Source organism: Myotis yumanensis, unplaced genomic scaffold (assembly GCF_028538775.1).
Source record: "Myotis yumanensis isolate MYYU_CA2020_CCGP unplaced genomic scaffold, mMyoYum1.0.hap1 SCAF_14, whole genome shotgun sequence".
Classification (NCBI taxonomy): domain Eukaryota; kingdom Metazoa; phylum Chordata; class Mammalia; order Chiroptera; family Vespertilionidae; genus Myotis; species Myotis yumanensis.
The window spans coordinates 6,269,837-6,287,798 of NW_027223765.1; the positions used below are offsets into that span (position 1 = coordinate 6,269,837).

At 40.5% G+C, this 17,962-nt stretch overlaps 1 protein-coding gene across 4 annotated transcripts in view; it reads right to left on the minus strand.

Annotated features, from left to right (window-relative positions):
• Positions 1–207: 207 nt before the first annotated feature.
• The window catches only part of CTNNB1 (catenin beta 1), a 38,752-nt gene continuing 20,997 nt past the window's right edge, over positions 208–17,962 (minus strand). For 2 of the 4 annotated variants that reach the window (XM_070391536.1, XM_070391537.1), the window contains exons 2-15: positions 13,909–13,969; positions 13,247–13,477; positions 12,794–13,047; positions 12,444–12,682; positions 12,155–12,356; positions 10,684–10,828; positions 7,316–7,419; positions 6,899–7,237; positions 6,503–6,661; positions 4,497–4,616; positions 3,564–3,714; positions 3,353–3,474; positions 2,376–2,436; positions 208–1,507 (exon numbers count right to left, since the gene is read on the minus strand). In XM_070391536.1, the coding sequence (XP_070247637.1) occupies positions 1,299–1,507; positions 2,376–2,436; positions 3,353–3,474; positions 3,564–3,714; positions 4,497–4,616; positions 6,503–6,661; positions 6,899–7,237; positions 7,316–7,419; positions 10,684–10,828; positions 12,155–12,356; positions 12,444–12,682; positions 12,794–13,047; positions 13,247–13,477; positions 13,909–13,921 (2,349 nt within the window). In that variant the 5' untranslated portion in view covers positions 13,922–13,969 and the 3' untranslated portion in view covers positions 208–1,298. The remainder of the gene's footprint in view (positions 1,508–2,375; positions 2,437–3,352; positions 3,475–3,563; positions 3,715–4,496; positions 4,617–6,502; positions 6,662–6,898; positions 7,238–7,315; positions 7,420–10,683; positions 10,829–12,154; positions 12,357–12,443; positions 12,683–12,793; positions 13,048–13,246; positions 13,478–13,908; positions 13,970–17,962) is intronic. The other 2 variants (XM_070391539.1, XM_070391538.1) reach the window with 2 other exon arrangements.

Genomic DNA, 17,962 nt, shown 5'->3' on the forward strand with positions numbered 1-17,962 from the left:
GTTGGAGAAGGTGGAATCTCGCCTCTCACTCAAGGTCAGAATCCGTGTTTACAGCTGAAACCATTGTTGGTGCCACTGCTGGAGAAACTTGGCCAACGTTCCCATCTAAGGTAAAGGCTCTACCTTGACCACTGAGTTCACTATGTACGCGAATATACTTGTTACCCTCACAACACCATTTGCTAACAAGGAAAAAAGGTGACACAATCGAATGAATTAAAAGTTTAATTCTGAACCATTTTTATAACTGCATTTTCTCTTGAAGCATTGAATCACAGCAGGTTACAACAACTTTGGGATAAAAGGCAACTGGTAAACTGTCCAAAACAAGGTTCCAAATAACACCTCTTACTGATTTACCCTACCCATACATATCCCAAATAAAGTTTTCGATCAAAAACATGAAATAGATCCACCTGCTTATTTTAAGCATATTAAAAAGGAAACTAATTGGACCATTTCTATTTGTCTATTTTATACAAAAAGGCTACACAATGTTACACTTTATTCAGATTACAATTAGAGTGATTATGAATTAGTGTTCTACACCATTACTCAATTCTTAAAAATTAGAAATTGCTGTAGCAGTATTCACTATAACTTAAGACTACAAGACTTAAAAAACTAACAGTTACTGCAAAAAAAATTAAAGAGCTACTTCAAAGCAAGCAAAGTCAGTACCATTACAGATATTAAAAAAAATTTTAACAAGCAAGGCTAGAGTTTGATAAATTCCATCCTGTGATCCATTCTTGTGCATTCTTCACTTCTTGAGTCACTCCCAAAATCCATTTGTATTGTTACTCCTCGACCAAAAAGGACCAGAACAAAAAGTTTACTTCAATTGTTCCCATAGGAAACTCAGCTTGGTTAGTGTGTCAGGCACTTTCTGAGATACCAGCCCACCCCTCGAGCCCTCTCAGCAACTCTACAGGCCAATCACAATGCAAGTTCAGACAATACCGCTGTATAAAGAGAGAAAGGCTGCTATTAATGTTTAAAACAGCAAATGTTACTCGTTTGAGTATTAAGTTGCAAAAGCTGTGGCAAAAAACATTAAAGTTAATGACTTCCACACATGACCACGTTAACAACCAGAAATCTGAGAACATTCAAATGCTCCAAGACATCTCCTTTCAAAGTATGTATGTAGCTGTTTTGTGTGTTTTTTTGTGGCAGATTTACAAATCGGTCTAGACCACTCCCACCCTACCAACCAAGTCTTTCTGAAGTTCTGTAGGCAGAGTAAAAGTATTTTACCCAAACTGGCTTTTTTAACTTCTTACCTAAAGGACGATTTACAGGTCAGTATCAAACCAGGCCAGCTGATTGCTGTCACCTGGAGGCAGCCCATCCATGAGGTCCTGGGCGTGCCCCAGATCTGGCAGCCCATCAACTGGATAGTCAGCACCAGGGTGGTGGCCACCCATCTCATGCTCCATCATTGGGTCCATTCCCAAGGCATCCTGGCCGTATCCACCAGAGTGAAAAGAACGATAGCTGGGATCTACAGGAGTCCGGGTGGCAACAAAACGGGCAAGGGAGTGAGAGGAGAAAGAGGTTACCACTGAGGTTAGGGACGTCGGAGGACTATGTACTTGTTGGAAAGCACTCCTCTAGCCCCTTCCATCTTCTAGCTTTCTTCAGCCAAGTAATCACCCAAGGCCAGGCCACCCACGCAGTGCTAGTCCCGCCTTCAGTTCACCCTCAACGTTTTGCATTTCCCCAGCCAGAGACAAGTTCCTCAGGAAGAAGAGCAGCTCCCACTGCACACGACCACCCAGGCACCAAGAAGCCATGGGCAGGAGGTGAGGCAACAAGGAAGCCTGGCAGATCTAGCTGCTGAGAAGTCCAGGGGATGCCCACAAAGGTACTGAGAAAATGCAAGACATCGTTTCCAATGGAACTTCTACATGTGTTATCTTAAAGGTTATATGTCTGTCAAGGAAAGAAGCTATGGGCTTTAGTTGTTTATGAAAAACAAATTTAAGATGAATAGTTATAGCTGTTGGTAGTCTACCCCATGCTCCATCTCCATTACCAAGAGTTGAATTAGCTTTTCAGAAAAACTTGATCATACCACTAGGTAAATACCCCACCCAGACCTGAGCTTGGGGACACAAGTTTCCCACGCTCTCACTTCCTGGGTGGGTTGTAGACCCCAGTAACAGAGCTTCTCTGACGACACACACACACAAAAGAATAAGCAGAAACCCGGCAGGAGAGACAAGTGTTGGTGGCGTGATACTGTTGAAGAACTGACTTTAATTGCTGCCACTGCTTGCTTTCCTGCCAACATTGGCTTCCCAGGTAAGCAAACTAGCTCTTTTGATAAAGCCTGATCTAGAGTTAATCGAGAAACATGAGACACGTACCATCCTGGCGATATCCAAGGGGCTCTCCCTGGGCACCAATATCAAGTCCAAGATCAGCAGTCTAGATAAATAGGTACAAAACAAGGAAGCAAAATGAAGATTCTCAACTTAAAGTATGCTCTTAAACATTACCGAAATACTTAGAAAATACAGAATTACTTCAAAATACAGAAGTATGTAATAGATACGTCAAACTCCACTCCACGAAGACCAACCACTGATACTCAAGAGAAACATGTTTTCCCATTGCACACATTATTTTAAAAATCCACGAAGTTATCCTTTTAGCAAATATACATTAAGTGCTTACTATGTGCCAGGCACTGTTCTAGGTGCTAGAGATACAACAGAAAACAAAACAGGCAAAGTGTCTCCCCCCAACAGGACATATGACATGAGAGGACTTGAGCCTGTGCGGAAGCTGCAATGAACTGAGATGGAGAAAATAAGGACAGAACAGGTTTGGGGAGGAGGTGGGTGGAGAAGTTCAGAGCTCAAGTTGGAACATGTCAAGGCTGCCTGTTAAAAACCTAGTAACACATCACTCACTGTTTGGCATTTCTTTTTAACCAATAATATGTAGGATCTCTTTCCCTTCAACTGTATATTACTATGTACCATAATTGACAGTCCTAATTTTCAATGAATAACTGTGGAGGACATACACTAAAATTCATAGAAATTCAGCCAGAAATGTAGTGACAAAATGACCCCCAACTCACAGTGTTTAATGATTGCCTCTTTACTCTGAGAATTTTCATCTCCCTCCCTGTGAATTCTAAGGTTAAGTCAGCAGTTAGTTCGTTCTGAGCAGGCTTTTGAAAGCTGTAGTTCTCCTTCAGTCGTTGCCCACATAGCATGATGAACGACTATTCAAGCTAAGGACAGTCGGCAACAATGCACATATACTTAGTGTTCTGAGGGAAAACATGAACTGCTCTGGCCAACTACCAAATACACGCACTCGCACTGCCTACCTCATTCCAAGCCATTGGCTCTGTTCTGAAGAGAGAACTGGTCAGCTCCACTGAAAGCCGCTTCTTATAGTCCTGTGGCTTGTCCTCAGACATTCGGAACAAAACAGCAGCTGCATATGTTGCTAGGAGAGGACAGAAACAAAGGCTCTTAGGAAAAATGGAGGCATCACTGTACGCACCAGCTGGAGGTCCTGGCTCCTCTTCTACTTACCCACACCTTCATTCCTCGAGTGCAGCAGTTCCGTCAGGGGAGCCGTGGCTCCCTCGGCTTCAATAGCTTCTGCAGCCTCCTTGTCCTGAGCGAGTTCACAGAGGACCCCTGCTGCTACTCTCTGGATATTTTCAATGGGAGAATAAAGCAGCTAAGGAGAAAACACACATGAAAGCCTAATTAAATTAAAGCACAGCAAGCACCCCACATTGTGGTACAAACGATCCCAAGTGAGTATAAATGGCGTTTGCACTACTTGTATTAAAGCATCATCATACCCTGCTTAGTGAAGGGGTAAGTCTGAGCAGTGCATGTGAACATCAGAGCACATCCCTAACCTGGATGGTCAGCCCACTGCACCCCTAGGCCACATGCCTATACAGCACGTTCCTCTACTGAAAGGCCACATGCCTATACAGCACGTTCCTCTACTGAAAGGCCACGTGCCTATACAGCACGTTCCTCTACTGAATACTATGGGGACTTGTAACACAATGGTATATATAGATTTGCTTACACCAGCATCACCACAAACACGTGAGTAACATGTTGTGCTGTAACAGTACGATATCATGGGGTGACAGGAATTTTTCAGTTCATTATAATCTTATGGTACCACCACTGATGACAGAGATATCATTATGTAGCACTTGACCGTATTCTCTAAATTATTTTCCAAAGTGTTTAATGAAGGGAATTTTCATAAAATTAAATGTATTCCACATAAAGGACCTCACACGTTGAGGTTCTACTTTTCATGCTTTGGCAGGGGGACATGGGCAGAGTATTGTTGTTTTATGAATGGTGATAAACAAAAATGAAATGTCTGTACTCTTATTTTGGTCTCTAATTTCCTGAAAAATTGCTTATTGTTAAAATCCTGAAATATCATGACAACCAAAATCTACACCACCTCACTTAAAACCAACATACCTGCACAAACAGTGGAATGGTATTCAGTCCTCTGATTACGATTCGGTTGTGAACATCCCGAGCTAGGATGTGAAGGGCTCCGGTACAACCTTCAACTATTTCTTCCATGCGGACGCCCTCCTACCAAAAGAAACATGGTTAATAAATAGGGCATTCTCCTTCCTAAAGTTTTAAACTAAGATTTTCTGTTCTGAGTAGCAATTACTAGACTAGTCACACCATACACCCAAAGCTTTCAGGAATTTGCAGTTCAGGAATAAAGGAGGATTCCATTAAGTTGAGTGTCACTGAAAGGGGCCTCATGGTAGCATTAAGTCCACGCAGCAGCCCTTCCCCACACAGTGCTTCCATACGCCTCTGAATCCCACAGAGAACTTTCTTGCAGTGAGGGCACCCACCACTCTAGGTAAAAGGGAAACTGAAAGGCGAGAAAGCAATGCTCAGACTATGTCAATGTTTTCTTTCACATGCTCCATTTTTATACACCTATGTATATTTGGTGAAAACTTAGCAAAGTTTTATCACCAACTACTAAAATTCTACTGAGCTGCCAGCAGAAAATCCACGCCTCACCTCCCCAGACTATTCAACTGAAGGCCTGTATGAGAGAAGAACGTTAGCTTTTGCAAAATAAGTGCTATGTGCTTTCCCTGTTTCTGAATTTTAAAAAAGGTTATAATGCCCTAGCCTGTCTGGCTCAGTGGATAGAGCATCGGCCTGCGGACCGAAGGGTCCCTGGTTCAATTTGGGCCAAGGACACATCCAGGTTGTGGGCTCGATCCCCAATAGGGGGCGTGCAGAAGGCAGCCAATCAATGATTCTCTCTCATCACTGATGTTTCTCTCTCTCCCTTCCTCTCTGAAATCAATAAAAATATATTTAAAAAAAAAAATAAAAAAGGTTATAATTCTGCTACTTTTAGAAACTGTATTTTAAAATAATATATTTTTACCATGACCTCCTGGTTCATGGGTCCAGTCTCAACCAGTGAGCCACACTAGCCACGCACAACTGATTTTTTAGAACAAAACCTTTTTTCCTAAAGAGATTGAAAATAAAAGGTACCTTTGCACTTTAATAAGCCACTTCACAGACACAGGCCAATACCAAAAGAATGGAGAAAGCCAAAGCCCCCGAGTGAGTGCACACACAAAGCAACTAGCAAGAAGGGGTTCTCAAAATCTGTTAGGGGAAGGTCCATCCTTATTTCCTAAAGTAACTGAATTAAAGAAGAGAACTCTCTGAAGGTCTGAGTCTTAAATTCAGAGGGTTCACAAATGTCTTTTACTTGTAATGAAGTTAGTTTTAAGACTGCAAACTTGGCATCAAAAGTTATAAGGCAGTGGTTCTCAACCTTCTGGCCCTTTAAATACAGTTGCTCATGTTGTGACCCAACCATAAAATTATTTTCGTTGCTACTTCATAACTGTAATGTTGCTAAGAATCGTAATGTAAATATCTGATATGCAGGATGGTCTTAGGTGACCCCTGTGAAAGGGTCGTTCAACCGCCAAAGGGGTCGTCACCCACAGGTTGAGAACCGCTGCTTTAAGGGTAAAGATTCCAGAAATGCTATTATTCTTAAAATCTGTTGGCAATCTTACGTCTGTGGAAATAGTTTAAACCACCCTTGGAAAAGACAGTAAATGGTGTGTTAAATATTTGTAAGGTAACACTCATGTTGTAATGGAGAAGAAGAGGCTCTGAAATCAGACAGACTTAAATTCAAATTATGGCTGTTACTTCCTAAGAAGTAAGCCTTTGTATGGATGAAATGAGAAAACACTGCATGAAGTACCTACACTCACTCTCCCTCTGTAAGCCTAATAATGCAAAGATGCAAAGGAGATGTCATAGGAAACATCACTAGGGGCCACTTATCTTCTCAGCAGCCACAGAAACATGTCAGTTTTTTCAGGCCATTAGCAAACAGCCCTTCAGGCAGGAAAGAATGGAGGAAGCAAATGATGGATTTATGTCCGGTGTCACTATTAAGATTTACCCACCACGAACTGCTGCTGTGTTCCGCCCATAGATGTACGACGCTGGGTATCCTGATGTGCACGCACCAGCAGCTGAACTAGCCGTGGAATGGCGCCCTGCTCACGCAGAGGTGCATGATTTGCTGGACAAAGGGCAAGATTTCGAATCAATCCAACAGTAGCCTGTAGATAAGAAAGAACAACAAAGAACTGGCATACAACTCAACAAAACCATTTTCTAGCCTAAAATTCCCACCACACTAAAATTACTGATATCACTTAAAAGTAGCACTGATTACACCAACACTTCAGAACCCCATCCCCGCCATACTTCCTATGCATCAACCCCTCATGCTGAGCAACCATCCAATAGCTAGAGGTGGCTCATTTTTAATTCTGTGACCTACTTTGGCAAATTACCTTTATCAGAGGCCAATGGGATGGTGGGTGTAGGAGTTTCACCACAACTGGTAGTCCATAGTGAAGGCGAACAGCATTCTGGGCCATCTCTGCTTCCTGGTGTCGGCTGGTCAGATGACGAAGAGCACAGATGGCAGGCTCAGTGATGTCCTCCCTGTCACCAGCACGAAGGACAGTACGCACAAGAGCCTCAATACCACCCACTTGGCACACCATCATCTTGTTCTTATAATTATTGCAAGTGAGATTAGAAAGAATTCCCGCTGCACAGGTGACCACATTTATATCATCTGAGCCCAGCAGCTGAACAAGAGTCCCAAGAAGACCTTCCATCCCTTCCTATGGAAACAGAAACAGATGCTCAGTACACACTCATCTTGACTCTGTCACTAAGGCACCAGCTTACCCAGAATTTACCTGTTTAGTTGCAGCATCTGAAAGATTCCTAAGAGTCCAAAGACAGTTCTGAACAAGACGCTGACTTGGATCTGTCAGATGAAGTCCTAAAGCTTGCATTCCACCTAGAAGATGAAAAAAGATCTAAGGCAATGCCATCAGCTAACAATTCTATCAGTACTACGTGTCTTCTCTAGTCTTGGAGGGTGTTCCTCTTTATTGCCAAAGTGTATTCCCTCTTCCATCTAAACCCTTTATTTCCTTTTATTTTCTAGGATACTGTCCAGTTGCCAGTTCATCTCATAGAGCTTGTGGTCTAGTTGGAGGCAAACAATAAACAAATATACAATTAATAAACTAAACTATGTAATGTGTGTGACAGATGATATTAAGTGCTATAGGAAAAAACAAGGTAAGGGATTACAATTTCATTTAGGATAATTAGGTAACCTCGAGATGAAGGTGACATCTGAGCATGTAAATGCCTAGGTAAGAAGAATCAGAAAGAATGCATTGAACACTTTCACTGGGGACGGCATAAAGGCATTGACTCTCAAGGTTCACAACCTTCCCTCACCTAGGACCCTAACGAAGAACATTTACACTGGCAGGTGTCTAATGGAAGCTCAATTCCCCACATGCTGGCTTAACTTCATCTCCCTCCTACTAAAATCACTTCTGAATGTGGTGAGATACTTTCTCTTGTTTCCTTGTTAATTTTTCAGGTATGTTTTATTTCCTCAAATTAGGTTAGACCTACTTGCCATAATTCTCATGGCACCTTGTACTTTTCCTTCATAGTATTTATCCCAACTCTGAGTTTACCTCCCCAACAAGACAAAGGTCATCCCTACCTGGTTCCTTCCTCGTAGCTCCAGCTACAAGTAGTGACCTGAGCAAGGCTGACCCTCAGTATTTGTTAAGTGACTAGATTCCCTTCTACCTTCTTTCCCTCCGAGACTTCATTCCCTCCTTCTTTATAACGCTTAACTCTGAAAGTGGATCTTAACTCGATGCCCACCAGACTTTACACACACATTCTGATTCAGCAGGTCTAGGGTTAAAGTCCCATGCAGATGACTCTGAGGTAGCTCCCTCCTCACTGAGGCCTTTCCCCCCCGTAACTAATAAGGCAACTCCCCAATCTGTAGCCCAGTCTCCCCGTATTCTAGTACCACACATTTCCAGCTATCTACTGACATCTGAGTCACTGAGTATGTCACCTTCTTTAATGGTTTTGTTCCTCAAATTAAACAATCTATTCTGGTAGTTCCATTTATTGTCATGGTATTCATGATCTCCCCACCACATACCACTTCTGGTTACACTTTTAGCCCCTACATTGTCACATTGCATGTATTCTTTCATAAGTTTCAAACATTCATCTTTTGTTGTCCTTTATACCAAACTACTTCATTCCTAGAAGCCTGTAAGAAGCCTGTAATACATCTCAGAGGACTGGTCTGCTTGCCTACTGTCATCCAAACTGTCATACAATGTAGTATTAACACTTGGGTTGCGGGAAACGAGTTAAGTCGGCTCGCGTGAATTGCGCGTACTCGGCGGAAGCCGTCTTAACTCGGTTCATATAGATTTGCGGTGGAGTGCGGGAAACGTGTAAATTCGGGCCGATTGTAACTGCGTATTACCAAATATTTGTTTCAAAGATACCTACCTGCGTATGCGAACCGTTTCATACCCATTTCAATCGAACCCATACTTCAAAAGATATAGGCATTTTAAACTCTGATTTTGCGCGGGAAACCTAAATAATTGCCCGCGCCAGCTTATATTTTGGCGGGAAATTCACCCGACACCAGAGTGTTAATATTTCAAACACCCCATTGTGATGCTATGCCACTGCTCAACAACCATCAATAGCTTATCTATAAGATAATAGCCAAATTCTTCAGCATAACGTTAAGGAACCCTTTGGAATCTGAATCCCACCTAGCATTCCAAACTGGCCTCAACATTCTACACCTATAGTTTCAAAGCTGAAATAAAGCATGAATAAACATCTTATAGGGGCTAAGAAAGTTCTTCCCGGTATGACCCAGCCTCGCTCATCAACCTCAGTAACCTAGCAATTCATCCCAGTTACTAAGTTTTCATTATACAGACTCTTCAGTAGCTGGATGCAGCAATCTTTTCTCTTAATCCCCACCCCATTAATTCTGTATTCCTATTTGCTGCTTGTTTCTCATAACACACATTCTAATTTGTAATCATTGCGTATTTCTATCAACCTCACTAGACAGTAAGAATAAACAGAGACTTGTATGTTTTGTTAGCCAATGGAAACCATGTGTTTATTATAGTGCTTGAAACACAGGTACTACTGAATATTTTTAGAATAAACTAGAACATCAGAATAACTGGGGGAACTTCTTAAAATGAATATTCCTAGGCCTCCAGTCACATACATTTCCAGATTCAATACCACAGGAATTCTGGTTAAATTAAGTCTAAAACTCTGTATTTTTCCAAGTATTTCTGGAATAGCCAGCAGAATTTACATCCTTGTTCTATGAACCCAGCCACACTTGTCCATCTCCAGGCCAATTGTTGCACTGCCAGCAGCTATCCTGAACAATCATAAAACCTTTCTCTCCCATAGATTCTCAAGTAAAATCTCAACAAGTGAGAAAATGGGTGTTTCCAACCCTGCACTTCCAATTTTTTCTATTAAATGCCCTTACATCTTTCCTCTTACAGTTTTAATTTGAAGCTTGGTCTGAATCCAGATACATGTAGTTAGCTGGGTTATGGGAAGGAAAAAGGATGCTAGGTAGTTGAAGAGTAACTGTTTCTTTATAGAGAAAAGCAAGAGGCCCTAGTGTAGACTACCTACTCCCTTCCTCTGCCACCAACATGCACACATACAAGCTGCTCCACTGAAAATACTTAAAGGGAAAAGAAAAAAACTGTTTTTCATATGAGAACATTTGCTCACTGTCTATAGAATACCAGTGCAAAACACTGCTCATGAGCATCCACTAGCAAATCAAGAAAACCACTTTGCTGCATACAACTATAATCGAATAGAACATGTTGTAACATAATTTCTCCTATATATTCACAGGTCTACTAGCAATGCAGATTTGCCCAAAACCAAAATTAAAAACAACTTTTATCAAGCCAAGTATTCACTGTCATTTTCTATGATTAGTAAGAACTCTGCCTAAACTAGGCTTAAAGAGCACCAATGCAGGTGTGTAGCAGAACACAAACTTTGCCTGAATGTGATCTTGGCTACAAACTGAATAAGGACCATCTACTTGCAGCCCATTAAGGTTAAGTTCTATTACCTTTTCCTAAGAAAGGTAATCTAATTAGAACTGCAGATGCTATGCACATGAGAACTTAGAATAGACAAGAATACTTACCAGCTTCTACAATAGCTGGTTTATTACTAGAGCAGACAGACAGCACCTTCAGTACTCTGCTTGTGGTCCACAGTAGTTTCTCGTAAGTGTAGGTCCTCATTATATTTACTAAAGCTTGAGGTCCACCACTAGCCAGGATGATCAGCTAGAAGGACATATATATATATATATATAGTTAGTTGTGGAATCTGCCATATTATATTACCAACATACCTTACTATACAAAAATTTCAGCCAGCTTGCCATTGACTCCTATGTATTCCTGGACCACATAACCCATACTCTCATATTGAGGTCCTATTTACCCCTCCTTCTATAGCATTCCACTCAAATTCAGGCATCCTAGTCCTCCCAAGAATATAGCAACTCTGGCCCGATTTTCTTCTTCCCACAAATCATAGCAAAAGGAAAAAGAAAAGAGAAAAAAAGAAACAATGTTGGTATGCAACAGTAATGCCCAGTTATGAAAATTACATCAAAGCTCATTTGTTGAAAATTTATACCAGAGTAGGCACTTAAACTCCTAATGATTTGGTTCATTGCTTTTCCTAATCATATCTACCTTACAAAGAGATGATATACCATAAGCATCCATTATTGCCCTTTACTTCCCTACATACTCCAACCTCCCAACTCTACCCCAATTTTCTAAAAACAAATCTTATCACTTCATGCCTCTGCTGAAACTTACTTGACTGCCTCACACTGTTCTTTTAGCATGGTCTACCAGGCTCTGTGGGACCTACTCTATCTCAGTAGTTCTACCTCAGACCTTTGCTTTTAGTCACTTTTTGCTTTTCTTGAATTTCCAAAATTAGTCATGTTCCTCCTTCAGTAGGACTTTCAAAGATGCCATTTCCTGTCCATGATCTTCACTTAGTCAATCTCTCTCATCCTTGAGAGCTGAACTCAACTATTATTCCTCCAAGAGGACTCCCTGAACCCTCAGAACTGGGTGTGGTTCACTTATGTTTTCTCATAGCCCCTACTTTCTCCTAACACATGAATTAAATAGTAACTTGGCTATTATTTCAGTGTCTATCTCCCACCCAAGAATGAAAGCTCTAGCAGCGGTTCTCAACCTGTGGGTCGCAACCATCGGAAAAACACATATAGCATATCAGATATTTACATTATGATTCGTAACAGCAGCAAAATTACAGTTATGAAGTAGCAACGAAAATAATTTTATGGTTGGGGGTCACCACAACACGAGGAACTGTATTAAAGGGCCGCGGCATTAGGAAGGTTGAGAACCACTGCATAAGGGAAGCCTGCCTGCTATATCCCCATTGCCTGGCTCAGTCCTTTACACAAAGACACTCAAATATTTAAAGAAACCGAGATGTTTAACTTTTCTAGGATCTATACTAAGGGTGAGGCATACAATGAATTCCCAAGAGTCCACAGAGGGCATGACATTGGGGGTCTCCAATGCTTCATGACAACGACACTTAGAACATTCTTTTACCTTGCTTTCTTGATTGCCGTAAGCTAAAATCTGGAGGCAGTCTGTTGTAATAGCCAAGAATTTAACATTTGTTTTGTTGAGCAAAGCAACCATTTTCTGCAGCCCACCAGCTAAACGCACTGCCATTTTAGCTCCTTCTTGATGCAATAAAAGGTTGTGGAGAGTTGTAATGGCATAAAACAATACAGAATCCACTGGTGAGCTGAGGAGAAGAAAAAAGCCTCATCAGAAATGGTGTGATTGCATTCTTCTCCTTGAAGCTTCGAACATTCTGACCACGTTTTCTTACCCTAGCATCTTCACCAGGGCAGGAATGCCTCCAGACTTAAAGATGGCCAGCAAGCCCTCCCGATGATGGGAAAGATTGTGCAAGGTCCCAGCAGTACAACGAGCTGTTTCCACATCATTTGTATTCTGCATGGTACGTACAATAGCAGACACCATCTGAGGAGAACGCATGATGGCGTGTCTGGAAGCTTCCTTTTTAGAAAGCTGATGAACCATAACTGCAGCCTTATTAACCACCACCTATAACGTACAGGAATTAAGAGACAGCATTAGTCTTCAAACACGAACATTAGGTAGACATTCTGCGACTCCTTCAAAGCAGATTAAAAAGCTCGCCGTGTCATCGCTAACCTGGTCCTCATCGTTCAGCAGTTTTGTCAGTTCTGGGATCGCACGTGTGGCAAGTTCTGCATCATCTTGGTAGTTAATCAAATTTACAACAGCATGTTTCAGCATCTGTGACGGTTCAGCCAAACGCTGGACGTTGGTGGGATGAGCGGCATCAAACTGTGTAGATGGGATCTGCATGCCCTCATCTAATGTCTCAGGGAACATAGCAGCTCGTACCCGCTGAGCTCGCGTCATCGCATACTGTCCATCAATATCTGGAAAGGGTAAATTCAATACTCACTACCCACAGTTCAGCATCCCCTGAATATCTGCTGTTCTAAACAGTGAAGGTGACATTGCAATCACTCCCTTTTCTTTACCACACCATTTTAAGCTAGCATTACACCTTAGCTTGTAGAGTAACTAATTCTCAAAGCTGCATGGTGACTCCCAGTAACGCAGTAATACTCTTACCTGCTACCTGTTCTTGAGTGAAGGACTGAGAAAATCCCTGTTCCCACTCGTACAGGACTTGTTGGGTGGTATCCACATCTTCTTCCTCGGGATTGCCTTTACCACTCAGAGAAGGGGCTGTGGTGGTGGCACCAGAATGGATTCCAGAGTCCAGGTAAGACTGCTGCTGCCAGTGACTAACAGCCGCTTTTCTGTCTGGCTCCATGGCCATGTCCAACTCCATCAGATCAGCTATAAAAACCAAATAGTATCAGCATTACTACCACAGGAATGTTTAGTTTTAAAAAAATCTGTGATATGATCCATTGAAATATTTTTAGAAATAAAGTTAAATTTGAAAGACAGCCAAGAATAAAAGAATGATAGCCAGGATTCACTTGGTGACGAAATATCTACACTCTGAGGGGACCACCTAACAGTTACTCACTGAATCAGTGAAGAGTGGTACTGCATCCAGGCTCCAGAGCAGTCATCCAGACTAGACTCCTGCTGGTGGCTTGTTTGCTAGTTCACTAAGCCATTAGGAGTGAGCAGAAAATGAAGCAAAAGGTAGCCTGATAAGTAAGCAGGGAGAGAGGAAAGCAAGGGGGATCTGAGCCAGACTGGGCTAATGGCAACGAAGTAGAGCCCCAATTCAGTAACTAAAGGCTCATTATACAAACCTTGGGTAGCCATTGTCCACGCAAAATTTTCAAAAACGTTGTATGGTGTACTTCAGATACCCTAGAAGAGAAAAGCGGAAGTCATTAGGATTTAAAATTAATTTGATTTTAATAATTATAAGTCACTAGGATGGCTTGTTAATCATCATGGACTAGAGCCACAAAAAGCCACAAATCATCTTTTACCACGTGACACAGTGAAACACAGACCTTATGGTCTCCTCAGACACCTCAACCACAGCTCTATCACTGCTGAACCTATGAGTGAAAACTCCTCTTTAACAAGCACTTCCTTTTATAGAAATACAAACTACAGATATTCAGGATGTCAGAAAGCATAATTATTGAAGATCACGAAGAAAGCATAAGAGCTCTAATAATGAAAGCCAAGGGTAGGAGGCGACTATTCAAAATCAACTCCTCCTTGGGTTCCAAAAGGCCTCTCCCATTTTAACTCTCACTGAAAAATTCATAGACCCTCTTTGGACAGGAGTCCAATGGGATTCTTAAAAAACATCACATTTTCATTTGAAGGATCAATTGTTTTCTGTTATAATATGATCAATCTAAAATACCTTCAAGAAAGTAATTTTGTTGACTGAATCAGAGCAATGGATTTTTTACTAAGAAGTTATTTTTCAAATGAAAAGTTTGCAACTCAAACCAAAAGCATGATTTTTAGTAAAATTTTTCTAAGTTTAAATTTGTAGCAATGATTTATTATAAATACAAGTACTACTGACTGTAATGCTATTTGATCAATATAAAAATGTAATCATTCATATACATGTATAACAATCTTAGCATCTATGTCTGTATTTTAGCTTTATTGCATAATATTTAGGAAAACAATGAATCACACAGGGAACTATTTGCAGATAAGAGCAATGTAAGGGCTCATAGCCAGATAATCCCAATAAAACTTCATTACAAAGTCTGTCCCTAAACAAGTTCATCTTCATTATATATTAATTATTGGAGTTACCAACATGTAAAGATGTGGACTAAGATATTTAAGTGTGAACTGGTTTGTACCAATGTATAAAGGAGTTTAATATGTTTAAGGAAATTTGAAACTGCCCTCTAAAGTCCTATTTTCTTAGGTAAAGGAGCATGTATTGATTATCCCTAAAATTGCTCTTCCAGAACTAGATTTTTACCACCACACAGATCACTTGACACTTAAAGCTGACAAGAATTGTGGACAGAATTGTTTCAATGTCCACAGAAGAAACAACTGACAATTTATATACAAGGCAAAGTGAAGGACAGAAAAGAGTAAAAGTTCAGTGATTCCAGTCAGTAAGAATCTTGTATTATAAAATACGGTTGATCCTTGAACAAATGAGGGGGTTGAAGCACTGACCACCTGCAGAGTTGAAAATCTGAATATAACTTAAGTCGGCATCTATAGGTAGATTCCTATTTGTCATCTGATCTTGGACAATGCAGGTTTGAACTGTGCAGGTCAACTGAAAAGTCAGTGTGTAAGTGTGTATGTGGTTCAAGATCATGTTGTCCTCGGGTCAACTCTAACTTACTCAGCAGGATTATGTGTTGAATGTTGTAGGTCATTAGGGCTAGAGTGCGACACAGAAACCAGCATTTTAAATTAACACTCTAGGATGCAGCGAATGATCCTCGGACTACACTTTCAGATATACTATGCTGGAAAGAACCCAGGTTCTCTGTCCACTGATGCTGTATTTCACTGGTATCTTTGTGACTGGCTATTTAGTCACTTTTCCAACTCTCAGGAAAATGGGTCCCTACTGCAGCTCCCAGTGTATTTCTGGGAAAGGGGATTTAAAACATGTTCTATACTGAGCTGCTCCTTTAGCCAATACCACAGGGCTCAGAAACCAACTAGTCACATGTATAGGCTGTGCAGCTATTTAAGAAGCCCTCTGGTATATCTGGCTTCAAGGAAAAAATATTGATAGTATTGTTTCCTTGTTAGTGTTGCAAAGGCAGCATATTTTAGCCATATTTATGTGGGCTGACCTAGTAACCTGACCATGATTTACAATGTTTTTATGGAAAAAAGCAAGTTCTTGTTCAAAACTTACAATATCCATTTGTATGTTAGGGTCTTCTCAATACTATTATTTTTATAGCATTCTAAAATTTATGCAAAATACATGAAAATTACTTTTGCTCTTCACTGCAACTTTAGGAATTGAGGGAGGGTGTCAATTAGAGGGGAAGTACATAGGAGTGAAAATGAAGCTCTCCCGAAGCAACAGTATATACCACGTCATTCCCTACACTGCTCTACAGATAAATTCAAATTTACAAAAATCCTGAGAATTATCTACTAAGGAAATTAAATATACTGTCCAGAGAGAACCAAGGCAGAATCTTGCCCCAACAGAAAGCCCTCCAGAGCTCTCAGCCAAGCTACCCTCCACTACACCCTGCCAATCATTAAGGGCCTAACAAGCTCCCACTTAAGCAAGGCTTGCCGAACACTTAGGAAAACCTTCAACAAAGAAAAACTGACTTTTTTTTTGACAACTGAAAAATAGAGAAAAAACCAGAATGTTTCAATTTACTACTCTCACAAAGTTTGAAGAGAATAAATTTAAAATTCAAAAAGTTAAATAGATAACTGAAAGTGAAAAAACAAACTCCTAGAGTATAAAGGAGAAAGAGACACAAAATATGAAAAAGAAATAAGGAGATGGATCCAGGGAATCAAAGCTTCATCTAATAGGTATTCCAGAAAGAATTATGAAACAAAATGAGAAATGTCTATTAAGTACCAATAACGATAAAGGGGGGAAATGCTTAAAAATTATGACTTATTAAATGTTCCCTGAGGTAAGTGACCACTAACTACAGACCACTACAGAATACTTTGTGTTCTGCCAGCTTTGTCATCACCAAGTGGTGCTTAGAAAATGGAAGAGGGTGCCAGGATGGCCAACTTATCCAGTCTAAGGAGGTAATGGACACAGGCATTCTTCCTTTTATTTTTAATTCTTGCTAAACATATGTTTTCAATTATATATTTTTGTAAAGAAAACCTCAAAATTCAGCTTGCTATTTCTAATTTAAACTCTATAAAGGTTTAAAAATATATATCATTTATATGTAATAATTTCTATCTACATAGTAAGTTCATCCTGAACCATACCTTACTCAAAGTACTACCATGAGTAATTTTTCCTTCAGCTTTTCTAATAGGAACACTTAAGCAAGCCAGGTTTTTCTTTTATTATGGAAATTTTCAAATATGCAGAAGAGTAGCTACAACTGTCTAATGAACACCCACATCACCTATACTTAACTATTAATATCATGCCATATTTGTGCCTTCCTATAGAATGACTTTAAAGTAAATTACATACAGTAGTACCTCATGCAGCTATAAGAATTAAGGACATTTTCTCCCATTCCACATTATTATACAAGATTAGCATGACTAACTGATCCTCAATTTCACGAGGAGGGCTGGAGCTTCTACTTCACCATCGGCTTTAAGTGGGCTTCTGTCAAAGTCCACATGATAATTCTTGACATGATACAGATTTCAAACTAAAGTTACTTCTGCAGTTCCCATGACTAAGATTAACTAAGATTTCAAGAAGTTTGAGGATTACTCACTGGAAGTAACTTTGCTATATAAAAACAAAGCATCTCTATTATAAAAACCAGTTTTATACATACTGGCAGTTCATGCCAAAAATTCACTTTTCCAATAATCTGCACTGGAAGACCCAAAGCCAATTGTTTATTCTGCTTTAAAGTAAGAATATGCAACTCTAGCTCAGGAGCATAGTAAATTTTTGATATAGCCTCAGGGATTAAATAAAGTTCTTAATTTTTAAGTCATAACTCACTCTAGTTTCCTTTATGCTTTTACTTTTCTCCTCAGCTCTGCATGTGTTCTGAGAGGAGTCTTCCTAGATTGGCCAATAAAAAATACATCTATATATATAAAAGCCTAAGTGACCAGAATGACCATTCACTATGACACGCACTGCGGCCAGCCAACTGGCCAGATCGGGGGCGGGGGCGGCGGCCAACCTCCCGTGGTCCACCCTCCTCC